The sequence below is a fragment of the Antechinus flavipes genome, chromosome 1, assembly GCF_016432865.1.
Source record: "Antechinus flavipes isolate AdamAnt ecotype Samford, QLD, Australia chromosome 1, AdamAnt_v2, whole genome shotgun sequence".
In the NCBI taxonomy this organism is placed as follows: Eukaryota; Metazoa; Chordata; class Mammalia; order Dasyuromorphia; family Dasyuridae; genus Antechinus; species Antechinus flavipes.
Window position 1 is genome coordinate 535,073,543 of NC_067398.1, and position 16,000 is coordinate 535,089,542.

General features: G+C 31.3%; 1 protein-coding gene across 2 annotated transcripts in view; it reads left to right on the forward strand.

The window, feature by feature from the left end:
• Positions 1–16,000, forward strand: part of CTDP1 (CTD phosphatase subunit 1) — a 151,921-nt gene that overhangs the window by 21,324 nt on the left and 114,597 nt on the right. For both annotated transcript variants that reach the window (XM_051970560.1, XM_051970559.1), the window contains exons 2-7: positions 1,190–1,273; positions 3,282–3,375; positions 5,343–5,471; positions 7,743–7,893; positions 11,567–11,657; positions 15,221–15,387. In XM_051970560.1, coding sequence (XP_051826520.1) covers positions 1,190–1,273; positions 3,282–3,375; positions 5,343–5,471; positions 7,743–7,893; positions 11,567–11,657; positions 15,221–15,387 — 716 coding nt within the window. The remainder of the gene's footprint in view (positions 1–1,189; positions 1,274–3,281; positions 3,376–5,342; positions 5,472–7,742; positions 7,894–11,566; positions 11,658–15,220; positions 15,388–16,000) is intronic.

Below are 16,000 nucleotides of genomic sequence, written 5' to 3' on the forward strand. Positions count from 1 at the left end.
TGTAGAACATCAGTACACTCTTTCAGAGTTCCAGCCCGCAACACAGTAAAGTTTTAAAAAAGTTATATGAAGCATATAAAGTTAATATTATAAATATTGTAGTTTAATTTTGGTTTTATATATAGCTAACAAACAAGTGTATGCATATATATAAAGAAATATAAAATATGGAGAAGTTATTAGATATGAGGAATATCATGTCCTTTATAAAAGAGGCTTGGGATTCATTGGTAAAAGACAGTGGATTTCTCAAATGATGGCTATAGTCAATGACAGAAATTGTTCTTTTAAAGCAGTGGTTTTAAATTTAAATGGAAATGGGGTCCACTAATCTGTAGGTATCTTCATGGGCTACTTTTAAACTTAGTTTTAAAAATTCAATGCTATTTGTATTTTATCATATTTTAATTTTGTCAAATATTCCCCAACTTCCATTTTAATCTGGTTTGATTTGTCATGTTTGACACTTCGATTTTAGACTATAAACACTAGTATGAATTGTAATTAGTATAAATATCTTCTAAAAAGAACATTTAAAAAAAGTTTAAGTAGATTCTCAATGCTGATTTAAATATTTAATTTTTAAAAATTGGTAACATCTTAAAATTGAGATTTGCTAATTTTAGTAAGTAGCTTAAATTTAGTGTTCTGAAGCCTTTAGGCTTAAAATTAAAGTTGAAGTTTACAAATGCACTAATATATTTGGAACATCCTATAAGTCTATAAATTGCAGAAAAGTCGCTGGTCTGTATTGGTAGTTTTTTCCCCGGAAGTTTTCTATATGAGTAAAATCAAAGATTTTGTCCAAAAGTTTTTTAAACAAACTGGAAGTAATAGTTATTCTATAAAATTCTCTTCTGCAAACAGTTGAGGTACTTTGTCTTGCTTTCTATTACTTTTGTGGTGCTAGGTTGCATATCCTAAGAGTAGCATAATGATATACATAAGCTTATATTTTATAGAACACTATAAACTTAATTAATGTTTTCCTTTACAGTGTGTAAATTAGGTAGCATAAATATTATCTCAATTATACAAATAGAGAAACTGAGATTAATGATTTACTCATAGCCAACTAGTTCACTAGAGATTGAATTTTAAAAATCTCCCACGCCAGTGTGCTTTACCCTTAATCTACAGTTTGTGTTCATTATATTGTTGTAATGTTTCATGCCATTTTGTTTTGCAGAGGTGTTCTGGTGAGATTAGAAGGATGTAGCCACCCCGTAGTTATGAAAGGTTTATGTGCTGAATGTGGTCAAGACTTAACACAGTAAGTATAATTGTAGATGAAAAATAAGCAAAATTTGTTTGAAAATAAGCAGATTAAATGGTGAAGAAGAAAATATATTTGTACTAGTGTAATTACAGTGTGGTAACAAAAATAAAGAAACCTAACTTGGATCTCTCTTGTTCTTCTATTTAGCATTTGATATTTACCTGATATTAACTTCAAATTTAAGATTTTTTTGTTTAATTATGTTAAAATTGCTTCTTTTATTTTTTAATTGTTAGCTTGAAGGCACATAAATCTAAGTAAGAAAGTAAAGTACTTGACCTTATAGTTTCTCTAAAGGTGAACATGATGACTGACAGATATAAAAAGTTTTGAATTGTGCATGCCAAAAGCTAAAAGCTCCAAGAGGAGCAAGCAAAGATTAAATAGGCACATGTTTGTCTGTCTTCAGGTTTAGGACTGAGTGATCAAGATTTAATTTTTCTTTAGATGAATAAAAAGCAGGCATAGCAAAAAAAAAAAAAATCTATAAGACTATGAAAATTTTACCAAGTCTGTTACATTGGTTTAAAAAAAATCTTATTCCTTAGCTATTTTAATTTGATTTCCATGTAAACAATTTCAACTACAAAAACATCAAACATAAAGGAGAATTTTAATGCATATTCAAATGTGTATAGTTACACTATTCCTAATTTGTTACCTTACAAATTAAGAAAAATATTTTGATTCTATATTTGAGGACTGGCATATTGGGATTAATAAATACATTAGGCAGACACATGTCCTTTGCTAAAATATTTAGAAAATTTCTAATTCCTTACTCACATAGGTGATGCATACTTCATCCAGAATATTGAGAGTCATGAGAGAATGTCAAGGAGGAGCATTATGTTTCTTATGCCTACTTTGTTTAGAGCATTGAACTAAATTTTATGTGACAAAATAGTTTGGACTAACTATTACATGATAGAATAGTTGCAGATTGTTTTTTCCTGATGTGACATGCAATGTAGTAATGCTGAAATGTGTTAGATTTGTAGAAACTCTGAAGGAGAAGTTGAAGTATTAATTTTTATTGAAAACTTAGAAGGGAATATTTAAAATACTTAAATCTGGTGATATAAAAATAAGGTAAGTAGTGCTGTTTTATGTTTAGACCATTATGATCCTTTGATATCTTTCATATACCGAGCAAGTTAAGATCAAATACATTGTTTCCCATAAAGTATTTCCATCTGTTCCCATGAATTCTGTCATAATGAAATCTCTTTCTGACAAATGAACTTTTCTTAGCCCAATAAAATGAAAAATGTAGATACGTTTAGAAGTATAATAAAAAAATTTAATTTGTTTTCTTGCACATAACACAATATGACTAATTCTTGTATTCTTATCAGGAAACATCTAGGGTGCAACAAATTCTTGTATTATAATATACTTTTCCCCCCCTGAGGCAATTCAGGTTAAGTGTCTTGCCCAGGGTCACACAGCTAGGAAGTGTTAAGCGTCTGAGACCAGATTTGAACTCAAGTCCTTTTGACTTCAGGGCTGGTGCTCTAACCACTATGTCACCTAGATGCCCGTATAATATACTTTTAAATAACTTGGAATAAAAGAAATCATTAAAATCAAATTGATTGGCCTATTTTATAAATAAAATCAAAATGGTTTATTGGTTAAAAACTTTTTTTTTGAACTGCTTATAGTTTGAGTTGTCTAAGATCTTATTTTATATTTTTCAGGCTTTATTTCCATAGTTTAAATTTCATAAAGAATTGTAGAAATAGTTAATTAGTTCATTGTTTCCACTTTTATTTTTCTAACTTTCAGTCCATTTTCATAGTCCTATATTTAAAACAATTCTTAAAATATGATATGCAAAAGTAAATCCTAAAACTCTATGGTGATTTTTATTTGTACAGAAGGAAATATGGGAAAAAAGCATAAGATAGTTTATGTAGCTTTTCTGCATGTAGTTCAATAGTATTGAAATGTGTTTTACTGAAACTAGATTTTTTTCCCCCTCTATGTCTAACCAAAGGTTACAGAGTAAGAATGGAAAACAGCAAGTGCCATTATCCACAGCAACTGTCTCCATGGTGCACAGTGTGCCAGAATTGATGGTTAGTTCTGAGGTAAGTTTAGCCACTTGGGTTAAATGGAAGATTTTGGAGGATTTTTCTTTTTTAAAAAATGAGGGGAGTTTATGTTTTATGTAACCAGGCTAATTGGAGGGGAGCATCACAGATATAAAATCACCTTTCTTTTATTCAAATTTTTCTATGCTAATATTAACTGAAAATCTTTTTTTTTCCAATGAATTTATTATATTCATACAAAGTCGGCTTACTGGGGTATAATTCTCTCACTTTTCTTTTTTCCAAAGAGCATTCTATACTTGAACAACAGACTTTTACTGAAGTATTAATAAATGGCCAAGTTAATCATTGTAGGGATTAAATTTTTTTTTCTGTATTGAATAGGAAGCAGCATGTAATATTATTGTCACATTTGACTTTGGTTTCTGTCATGATAAAAGAGCCATTTCCTCTGCCTTCTTATTTTACTTAATTTAAAATCTGCTATTGGTTCAATTATTACTCACAAATAGAATCTGCTTTAGGGATTTAAATGGCACAGAGTAAGTCTCATTTAGTTAATGTTTTTGATTTTTGGATTGTCTCAGAACAATTTTTTATTTTTTTGGTAATTCTGAAAAGGGAGCATTCTTGCCTATTTAGTTCTCACAGCCATCTTCTAGTGTTGTTTGCTTTTTCTCATAATAGATGGTTAGTTCCTTTCTAATAGGGAAAGTTTCATTTTTGTCTTTGTATTCCAATTTATCACAAAGTATCTGGCACATAGTAAATACTTGTTAATTGATAAATTTTCATTACCATTTTGTTTTTTTTTCTGTCATTCTCCAATATTTGCTCTTCCTTTTAGTTTTAATTTAGGATATGTTCATTAACAGCCATAATCAAAGCTCTTCAGAATTTTTAAAAGTGGTATGGGACATGTTGGGAAAACAGTTTTGTACCTTTTTTAATTTTCTCTCTTCAAGATATAGTTATTAAGTGAAAATATTAGAGTTTAATCATTAAAGTAAATTTATTCATATAGGATATCCAAAAGAGATAAAATATTCTTTTGTACAGAAACTGTTTTCAATATCTACTTAACTTTTTTTCCTACCACATCTTAAAGGAAGAAGATTTGAAGTGGGCTGTGTGTGTGTGTGTGTGTGTGTGTGTGTGTGTGTGTGTGAAAATTCTAAGGCTAAGTTCATATTTAGCATCTTTAAAAGGAAATGTTATATATTTCTGTCTTTTCCTACTGTTTTCCCATTATAAGATAAAAAAAAAAACTTTGTATTCCATTTTTATTCTCTACAAATTTTAAAATGCCAAAAATTTCCTTATTTATTATTTTCCTCCATTTAGTAGTTTTTCTTAATAGGCTCTTTGCCCTTGAAAAACATGTAGTATAGTGAAGAAAATGAAAAAGGAATGGGGAAAAATAAATTTGAAGGGAGATTTAAAGAAGAGGGAAAGTTTCATGTCAGGAAATTTGGCCTACTAATAGCAATCACTCAGTGTCAATATTTTGTCTATTTCAGTATAATATGGGTATTCATTCCATTGGTACAAATTACAACCCATTGACATCTTCTCCTTGTAGTGTTTAAAGCACTCTTGAATTGTCTTTTCCAGTAAAATAAAGTAACTCACTTGTTATAGTACCTTATTTCTGAAGAGAAAATTAGCTCAGGGCAGGTTACATTGTCATATGGTAGATATGGCTTATTATATTTTAATCACAGTATTTGAAGTTATAAGAAAACTATCAGATTAGATTTTGTATTTATGCATTTACTAACACTTCTAAATACAAATTTTCTTAGATGGATTGTCCTACTTAAAATATATGCTCTTTGTTCTAAGTTCTTTTGTTCTAGGATTATTATTATTTATAAACTGAGGTCTGTTTTTAAAAAGTATCAGTCAGCTTTCTGCTGCTGTCTGCCAGTTTTTTAAAGGGGTTAAATCTCTTCTTGAACTGAGGGCTTTTAGTTTGTGATTTATTTTGTTCTTTTTTTCAGCAAGCTGAACAACTAGGCAGAGAAGACCAGCAACGACTACACCGAAACAGAAAGCTAGTCCTCATGGTCGATTTGGATCAAACGTTAATTCATACTACAGAGCAACACTGTCAACAAATGTCAAACAAAGTAAATGTTATGATATATGTAACAAGTAATTCAGTAATTGTTCTTTGTTTTATTGAAATGTTTTCTATCTCTCTCTGGATAGGTCTTTTATATTTTATCTTTTTATTTTTAAATTTTTTTTCCTTTGTCCTGTTTACAGAACTAACTCAATCCCTTAAAAGTATGTATACTTTCAAGGCAAGGAACATGTCTGGTTGGATTACACTGGACATATTTAAATGCATCCAGAATCATATACTTTATCGAAATAGATTTATATTAGTTTTTTTTACTACAATGACTTGACCAGTAAAGATAAGGCAGTTCCTTTTGCATTTAAATTTAATCAAGTTTGACGCTTGTTTTTCCTTGTCTACCACGTGGAATGCATTCTTAGTGTTAATTTGGGATATCAAAAAGCATATGATAGTCTATCTTATATCTTAGTTGAAAAGACAAGATAACATTAACATGGAATTATAACAGTAAGTGAAAAGAAAATTCAGAGGTAAAAGAAGTCATTATGAGCTAACATAGTCAATTAGTATACCAATCTGGCCAAAGCCAAGGATTGTAGTTAGTTAAGTAGAAGGAGTTTGTCCTGAAAAGGTAATCTGGGGCTAGAGGGATCTTTAAGGACATGCCTAATAAGGACAGAAATGGTAGAAGTAGATTTTGGCTTGAGATTCAGAATATGGCTTTTAAGAGGAGTAGGTAGTGTACACTATGTTGCCCCTGGTGATAGTGGCTCCTTCCTCCCCAAGTCTTCAAGTAAAAGCAGAAACACCACATTTAGTGAATGTTGGAAGCTGTAGGTCACTTATCAAGTGGGATCTTTGGATGATACTGATTGTTATTCTAAATTTGGAATTTATTCTGTAGTCATTGGCATCTTAAAATGACTTTCATATGGGGAGTGATATATGAAAATGTGTAAAGAAAGAAGCATGTTCTTAACCTGCAGCAAACAATGATGTTTGCTGTGTTGTGGAATTTTTAAAAATTAAAGCATTGGGAATGATTGTAACATTTGGAAACTTGTGTTTTAATCAAGACAAAGTTAGAAGTAGATGGGTACAAAAATAATCATGAAGTTAATTATTGGCCAGGAATACTAAATAGTTCCCAAAAAATTAATGCTGTCTCTCAATAAATGGCCAACAATGAAACTTTGCTTTTAGTGGGCAGTGTTTGTTTTAAAATAACAAAGCTATAAATATATATATATATATATATCACAAATTTGCACACTTATATTTTTAAATGTTTTAACTTTAAAAGGTGTTTTTTTTTTTTTTTTGGGACTACATATAGTAAAACTTGCTTAATTTCACACTTAAATTTTTATAGACTTTTAGTTTTTATTCATTTAAATTGATCTGTGCTGAAATTTGCCCAGTTTCAATTATAATGAATAAGTTAATGTCCTAAACAGAATTGGGAAGAAAAATTCTATTTAACTTCAAAGAACTGTTAACATATTAACAATCTATATGAAAGCATAGTCACAAATAAGTTTTAATTACCTATTAAAACTGGTCTTCTTTATCCTTACCTATTTTTTTAAAGTTAAAACTGCATTTCCTTAAAAAAAATTTTTTTTTTGCGATTCATCCTTTAATGACTTAAGCCTCTTCAATTAGTAAAATTATTGTATATATTTATTTCCTTGGAACTTTTCAAGCAAAAAGAAAACAAGCATTTTATGTATGTACAGCCATTATAACTAACACTCATTCTGTTTTTCAGTAGCTTGGTAATTACATTTATCAGTTTATTCAAATATCATGTGAATCATGTCTCCTGTTTTCAAATAACTACAGTATGAAAAAAACAACTACCTTTATATAGAATTTTTTTAGAGAAATTGTTTTAACTACTATACAAAGTCATAAGGGATTAAAAATTCTGTAACTTAAATAATCACATCATTGTATATCTGTAGATAGGACGAGAACTCAAAAGTAGAGCAAATTGTTACATGAGATGCATACATAGCAGATATTTTGGCATGATACCTGCTTATTATTTGTGGTGTTATTTCTGAAACCATTTATAAAGACTTTTAAATCATGTCATGGGCAACTAGTAAATGGTAATAAGTCATTTGTAACCAATAATTTAGAATTCTAATAGTATATTACATTAAGAACAAATAGGTTCCAGATCAAGGTATGTGTTAAAGGTATTGTCTCTTAGACTAATGATGAGAAAATTAAAGGATAAAAGTTGTTACTCTGTCATTCCTTAAAGTGATTTGTTCTTTCATAAGTTTTTCTTCTTTCTTTTTAGGGTATATTTCATTTTCAGTTAGGTCGAGGTGAACCTATGCTACATACTCGTTTACGTCCTCATTGCAAGGAATTCCTAGAAAAGATTGCCAAACTATACGAATTACATGTTTTCACCTTTGGTAGCCGGCTTTATGCACATACCATTGCAGGTAAGCAGTATGACTAAGAAGCTGTGAAACATTTTGCTTAATTTGACATAATGGGAACAACTATTTTTATTTTAATATCTTGATCTAGGATATGGGTCATGGAAATTAAGGCTTGTCGGGATTTGAGTTCTACTTAGTCCAGCCTTCTCACTTTACATGCAGGGTCACTTAAGGCTTCCAGACTGGTACCTTATCCAAAGTCTCAGTGTCAGAGCTGAGATTTGAACATAGATCTTTGCCAGCACATTCATTGCTCTTTGTTGTATTAAATTATGGTATCTCCTGGTTTATTATCATTCTTCAAATACTGTTTAAGAATTTCCCTGGGTTTTGTAATGATCAAGTAAATAGATGAAAATTATAGCATTTTTTACCATTCTTGAACTGTGTTGCTTTAATCCTTATATATGATAAATAACCAGAATGACTAAGGAGGCCAGCAAATCCCTTACTGTCTTATATTATGTGTTATTTGCTGTTTTAGTACTCAGCTTCTAGGTAGATCCAGGGTATCCCAAAAGTGTTTGTGCAGGATTAAACACTTAAAGCTTAAAGATGAAGACTGCATGAAGATTTTTGGGACACCCTGTGTAACATAAGGATCAATCTCAGGTTAGAATAGCTACTTTGACAATTAACATAGTTACCAGTTGCTATATTTTTGACTTGAGTGCCTATCTATATTCCTGGTCATTTTGGACTTTGGGACCATAATCAGGTTTATTTACAACAATACTGATGGGGTAGAAATCTTAAGTGTATAAATATATCTATTTTCCTTAGTTGGAAATATTTTTAGAATTACACTGAAGGATGTTTTGGCAGGATTTTTTTTTTTTAATCATTGTAGTACTTCCTTCTGTGAAATAAATCTCTTTTACCAGGCAGACCACTGGGTTGGTTCAGTACTAACACTGAATATTTTATATTTTCTTGTTATTGCTTAAGCAAATATTCTTTCAGATTTTTTTTTTTTTTTTTTTTTTTTGGGTCGTCACTTTATGGAATATGGAATTGCTGTAGCAATGTTGAACACTTGATGGCAGTGTTGGCCATAAAAATGATTTATGAGAAAATATTTTATATTTTGATTCATTTCATGAAATTAAGATCAAAATTAAAGGGAATTAATATGTTCCAGAAAAAATCATTAAATATGTCTATTTTAAAAGGTTTAAGAAAGAGACTACACAAAACTCTTGATATATACTTTTCTCTAATCCAATCTATAGCATTCATCTGTTATGATCAAGGCAAACCATTAAAATTATTGTTTAATGTAGAACTATGCTTAGAACCTTGATTTTATGCTAAATACTTTGTATTGTATATTTTGTAAGCTGTCTAATGGTTTTGTAGAAAGCCTCTTAATTGTTTTGCTTTAAAAAATTTTTTTAAATGTTTGTACTTTTAAAGAGTATTCCAAGAGGGCATCCCAGTTGCCTAACAAATGGGAAAACAAAAAAAAAGAGTATTTCAATCCCTAACAAAGTGAAATAGTTACTGTCTTCATATTCTTTTTTTTTTAATTAATTTTTTTTTTTTACAACATTATCCTTTGCACTTGTTTCTGTTCCAATTTTTTTTCTCCTCCCTCCCTCCACCCCTTCCCCTAGATGGCAAGCAGTCCTTTATATGTTGGATATGTTGCAGTATATCCTAGATACAATATATGTTTGCAGAACCGAACAGTTCTCTTGTTGCATAGGGAGAATTGGATTCAGAAGGTATAAATAACCCGGGAAGAAAAACAAAAATGCAGATAGTTCACATTCGTTTCCCAGTGTTCTTTCTTTGGGTGTAGCTGCTTTTGTCCGTCATTTATCAATTGAAACTCAGTTAGGTCTCTTTGTCAAAGAAATCCACTTCCATCAAAATATGTCCTCATACAATATCGTTGTCGAAGTGTATAATGATCTCCTGGTTCTGCTCATTTCACTTAGCATCAGTTCATGTAAGTCTCGCCAGTCCTCTCTGTATTCATCCTGCTGGTCATTTCTTACAGAACAATAATATTCCATAACATTCATATACCACAATTTACCCAGCCATTCTCCAATTGGTGGGCATCCATTCATTTTCCAGTTTCTATCCTCTACAAACATTTTGGCACATACAGGTCCCTTTCCCTTCTTTAGTGTTTCTTTGGGATATAAGCCCAATAGAAACACTGCTGGATCAAAGGGTATGCACAATTTGATAATTTTTTGGGCATAATTCCAGATTGCTCTCCAGAATGGTTGGATTCGTTCACAACTCCACCAACAATGCATTAGTGTCCCAGTTTTCCTGCATCCCCTCCAACATTCATCCTTATTTTTTCCTGTCATCTTAGCCAATCTGACAGGTGTGTAGTGGTATCTCAGAGTTGTCTTAATTTGCATTTCTCTGATCAGTAATGATTTGGAACACTCTTTCATATGAGTGGTAATAGTTTCAATTTCATCCTCTGAAAATTGTCTGTTCATATCCTTTGACCATTTATCAATTGGAGAATGGCTTGATTTCTTATAAATTTGAGTCAGTTCTCTATATATTTTGGAAATGAGGCCTTTATCAGAACCTTTAACTGTGAAGATGTTTTCCCAGTTTGTTGCTTCCCTTCTAATCTTGTTTGCATTAGTTTTATTTGTACAAAGGCTTTTTAATTTGATGTAATCAAAATTTTCTATTTTGTGATCAGTAATGGTCTCTAGTTCATCTTTAGTCACAAATTTCTTTCTCCTCCACAAGTCTGAGAGATAAATTATTCTATGTTCCTCTAATTTATTTATAATCTCGTTCTTTATGCCTAGGTCATGGACCCATTTTGATCTTATCTTGGTATATGGTGTTAAGTGTGGGTCCATGCCTAATTTCTGCCATACTAATTTCCAATTATCCCAGCAGTTTTTATCAAATAATGAATTCTTTTCCCAGAAGTTAGGGGCTTTGGGTTTGTCAAACACTAGATTGCTATAGTTGACTATTCTGTCTTGTGAACCTAACCTTTTCCACTGATCCACTAATCTATTTCTTAGCCAATACCAAATGGTTTTGGTGACTGCTGCTTTATAATATAATTTTAGATCAGGTACAGCTAGGCCACCTTCATTTGATTTTTTTTTCATTAATTCCCTTGAGATTCTCGACTTTTTATTGTTCCATATGAATTTTGTTGTTATTTTTTCTAGATCATTAAAATATTTTCTTGGAAGTCTGATTGGTATAGCATTAAATAAATAGATTAGTTTAGGGAGTATTGTCATCTTTATTATGTTTGTCTTCATATTCTTTTTCTTCTTCTTTTTTTTTTTTTTTTGGGGGGGGGGGTGTGCTGAAGCAGTTGGGGTTAATGACTTGCCCAGGGTCACACAGCTAGGAAGTATTAAGTGTTTGGGCTCAGATTTGAACTCAGGTCCTCCTGACTCCAGGGCTGGTGCTCTATCTACTGTGCCATCTAGCTGCCTCATCTCCCTTCATATTCTAACAGGGTATGCATTAAAACCTGAAAAGTGAGAAAACCTGTTTAATGACAGTTTTATCTGAAAGTACATATAAGTTATTTCTTTTCACCATAATGCTTTTTGTCTGTGACACAACAAAGGAAATTTAAAAGGTTTACTCTGTGCAAAATACTACATGAAATGAAATTGAGAAATATTTTAACTTAGTTTTTTTTTTCTTTCAAAAGGTTTTTTAGACCCTGAAAAGAAGCTATTTTCTCATCGAATATTATCAAGAGATGAATGTATTGACCCATTTTCTAAAACAGGAAACCTTAGGTATGTATATGATTGTATGTATAGAGTTGTAATCGCTTTAGAGATTTTTTTTCTCTAAGAACAGAAGAATACTTGGTTGTAAAATCTGTATCGTAAAATTTGTATTTTAAGAAACATTGGGTTATGTTTTCATTTAATCTCTCCCCTCATTTATTAAATTTGATTTAATTTTGAAAAATAATTAACAACTTTGTATTCTGATGGGGAAAAAAAAAAACAAACTTAATTATTCTTCCAATAATACTTAGCCAGAAGTTAGTACTTATGGTACTCTGGTTGTAGTGGATTTTTTTCCTAAGTTTTCTTCCTGTCTTTGTACTTTCAATTTTATCATCTGTAAAATGGGCCTAATAATACTATATATCTCCTTTCAGAATTGTTAGTAAAGTACTTTGTAAACCTTAAAGTATTACATAAATGAATTATTTCATATTTCAAAACATTTTTAGTTTTTGTCTTTTGCTTTTTCCCTTCTTTTTGGTCTCTTCCCAGAGGTCACTCTGCATTCAAAAATGGTGGTGATACTAGTGACAGTAGTGGTGGTCCCAGATGAAAGCTCATTGCAACGTTTCTGCAGTTCTATGGAATTTTTTTTCCTTAAAGGGGCAAGATGTAGATTTGCATGTATTCTAATCTACATTCCTAATTCTAAGAATATTTATGTTCATTTTTTTCTGTAATGTGCCTAGCATAAAGTCCTGAGAACAGGATGATCTGTGGAGTGGATGATATATAAAGACTAAAATATGAGGGTCAGATGTGGAAGAATAGAGAACAATAAAGGTTGAAGGGAACATTAAAGCAGAGAAGGAGAATGTTAAATGATGGGAGTAGGCACTAAAGAGTAGAAAAAGATGGCAGGAGAAGGAAAAGGATTGAAAGTCTGGACAGATATAAATCCTACAAACTTGATCCTAAATATATGAGCAAAGCTATTTTGCTAAGGTTCTGATTTTAAATTTCCTATATTTATAGCTAAGCTCTATGATTTTCATTTTCCAAGGAACCAATATTTAACTAGCAGTGGCATAAAAAAAAAATCATCAGTTACATTATCAAACTCTTCATTCCGTATTCATCTTTTTATTTTTCTATTCTGTGCTTTGAGTTTACTCCTTGTTCTATTTGATTCTATTTACTTACCTATGTTTCATTCCAGAGTTCTTCTGTGTTTGCACAGAAGTTGTTGGTTTTTTGTTTTTGTTTTTGTATTTTAAATAATACTATTTATTCCCTAAAAGTATTTGAGATGCTATCTCAGAAATTTATCTTTGCAAAACCCTCATCAGAAGTTTCTTGCTTTTTCCTTAAATATTGACATTAGGTAGAGCCTTATGGATAATGTCAATATTTATATCCTTACCCTGTCCTGATTTACAATTAGACAGACCAATTTAAGTCACCCTTGGGTAAGGTTCCCTATTTTACACTAAGAAAATAGACAAGAAAAAAAAAGTTTATTAAGCTCCTACTATGTGCCAGGTTCCTTGCAAAGTACTGGGAATAACCCAATAGCCAAGGGGCTTGCATTCTAATGAAAGAAGACCATATACACAAGGGAGCTGAAAAGCCAGAGGAGCAGTGTGCTAAGGATAGAAGATACCCAACACAGGGATATGATGTTGGTGTTTGGAAAATCAGAAGCAGAGTCAAGAGGAGAATGAAGGTTGGCCAGCTTGGGTTCTTCTAAAATGGAGGAGGACAATTCCAGTATAAGAAGAACCTAGGCACTGAGGGGAGTTCCAGGGTGAGCCTTCATCTGAAGTCATTTGGAAACTCAGAAGCACAAGTTACATATATAAAATAGATTTAAAATTTGTCCTAATTTGTTAACACAAATAATCATTAAATAGATTCTGTAGTTAGTGCCTATTTATTTAAAGGACATGTTTTCTTCTCAGTAGGAAGTTCTCTTGGAGTCAGTCAGTCAGTAAACATTAAGTGCCTACTATCTTATTTGGCAGTATGCTAAATGCTGGAGTACTGTTCAAATTTGGCCTCAAATACTTATTAGCTATGTGACAGTGGTTCAGTCTCTTATTCACTTTAGTTTCCTCAACTGTAAAATGAGGATAATTATAGCATCTACCTCACAGGATTGTGATATAATATCACAACATTATTGTGATAAGATAAGATATTTGAAATATGCTCAGCACAGTGTTTGGCACATAGGGATCCCACATAAAATCTTATTCCCTTCACTTCCCTAGTAAGTGAAGTGGTATGGACATGAAAGAAGAACATTTTAGAGGTTGACATAAGAAAGAAGGGAGCCAAGAATAAGCACCACCATCTTACTCTATGCAAAAAACTGAATAGTCTTCGCCATCTTTCCTTAAATTCTTCAAGATCAAGTACCTTTTTCCTCCCGCCTTATTCCCTCAAGAAAAATAGCAGCTGAGTATTACTCTTCATTCTCTTTTCCCTTACCCCCATCCTTTACATATTAACTACTTTAGGATCTTCACAGGTGTTTTTTTCCTGGTTGTTGCTCTCAAAATCTGTCATACAAAATCAGAAAAGTAGGGCCTTTATCGACCTCGAGCTATTGGACTATGCTCATTCTTCATTTTGAAGAAGGAAATATGGGGAAAAGTTGGACAAATTAGAAAGGTTAATGTTGGCTTACTGATCCTGTGTTGGAATTATATACCTACTTAACAGCTTTCTTGAGAAAAACTGCTTCATAAGAGAAGTATGTCCCATATCAGGGTATCTAAGTTAGTGTTATAGGTAAACTAAATTCTGTATTCATTAGTATCTATTGTAAATGTATATTCTTATAATAGAAACTTTCTGATTGATGTTTGAATGATTGTTTTAAGAATTAATTTTTAAATAAATAAAAATATTTTCTTTCTCTCTCATTTTTCTCTCTCCTCCCATTGAAAATGAAAAAAGAAAAAGAAAAACTTTGTAACAAATATACATAGTTGAACAAAGCTAATTCCTGCATTGAATGTATCCAAAAAAAATTGTCTCTTTGTATCCCAAGTCTGTTATCTTTCTGTCATATGAGTAGCATGTTTTATCATGGATCTTCTGGCATTGTGTTTGGTCATTGGACTGATCAGATTTGAATGCCTATTTTAAGACTGACAAAACTTCCCATAGAAACATGAATCCAGTAAGAGAAAAGATGACCCATTACTTTTTTTTTTAAGGTAGGCTATATCTTATATATTCTTTTAACTAGAATCTCTTTAAGTCCAAAAGCATTAGGAAAAAAGTACAGTGTTCATATTTTCAAAAAATTTAAGGAAATGGGAAAATTTTGCACTGAGTCTTTTATAAAGAACTTGGAAAATAAGGTTCTTTGGTGAGAGATTGGTAAATTATTCACAGAACAACTGTTTATTGGTGATGGTGTTTCTCAACCATCTCAGTAACATATAAATCTGTGTATGTGTGTGTGTGTATATGTGTTTTTTTTTTATGGAGAGAAGCAGAGAATGAGAAATCTCTCTGTTCACCAAAAATAAAAGATTGGTCCAAATATCAACCCAATAGATTTTTTTAAAAAATGTGCTAATAGTACTCAGACACATTTTTCCTTTTAGAAATCTTTTCCCGTGTGGAGATTCAATGGTTTGCATTATTGATGACCGAGAAGATGTCTGGAAGTTTGCGCCCAATTTGATAACTGTAAAGAAATATGTATACTTTCAGGGCATAGGAGATATTAATGCACCCCCTGGATCCAGGGAAACTCAAATGAAAAAGAAAGGTGGGTAACATGTGACATTTCACAAAAAAGTTGCAAGTTTACATTTTGATTTATAATTCTATATATTTATGGGCTATATATCTACTTCAGGTAATAGAAAATACAAGACTCCTTTTCTATAGTATTAGAGGAAATTTTTGTACTTAAATTAGTGGTGTTTAATTCTACTTTTAATTCACATTTGGAAAAAGTATTTTAATTCTAATTCTGATGTGAAGATTTGTCCCCAGTGTATTTTAAAGAGAGAAACAGTATGGCAGAGTGAGGAGAACACTGGATTTGGAGTCAGACCTTGGTTCCATTTCTAACATAACTTGCCTTTTAGCTATGAACAAGTCATTTAACTGTCCTGAGTTTCAAGCTTATCTAAGCCTTAATTCTACTAAGTTATAAATGGCTTGTGATCAATATCAGTCAATGCATAACAGAGCCCTGATTTGCTGATATATTGCTACTCCTTAAAAGGCACTATATCTGTGTCTTCATATTCAAAATAGTTATATATATGCCTCTGTTTGGTTGTAGGATTAAGTTTGGGACAAAGAATGGGCATTTTGCAAATTTTTCTAAGAAGTTTGGGTAGTCAAAAGCCCTAGCTAATAAGAACTAAAAA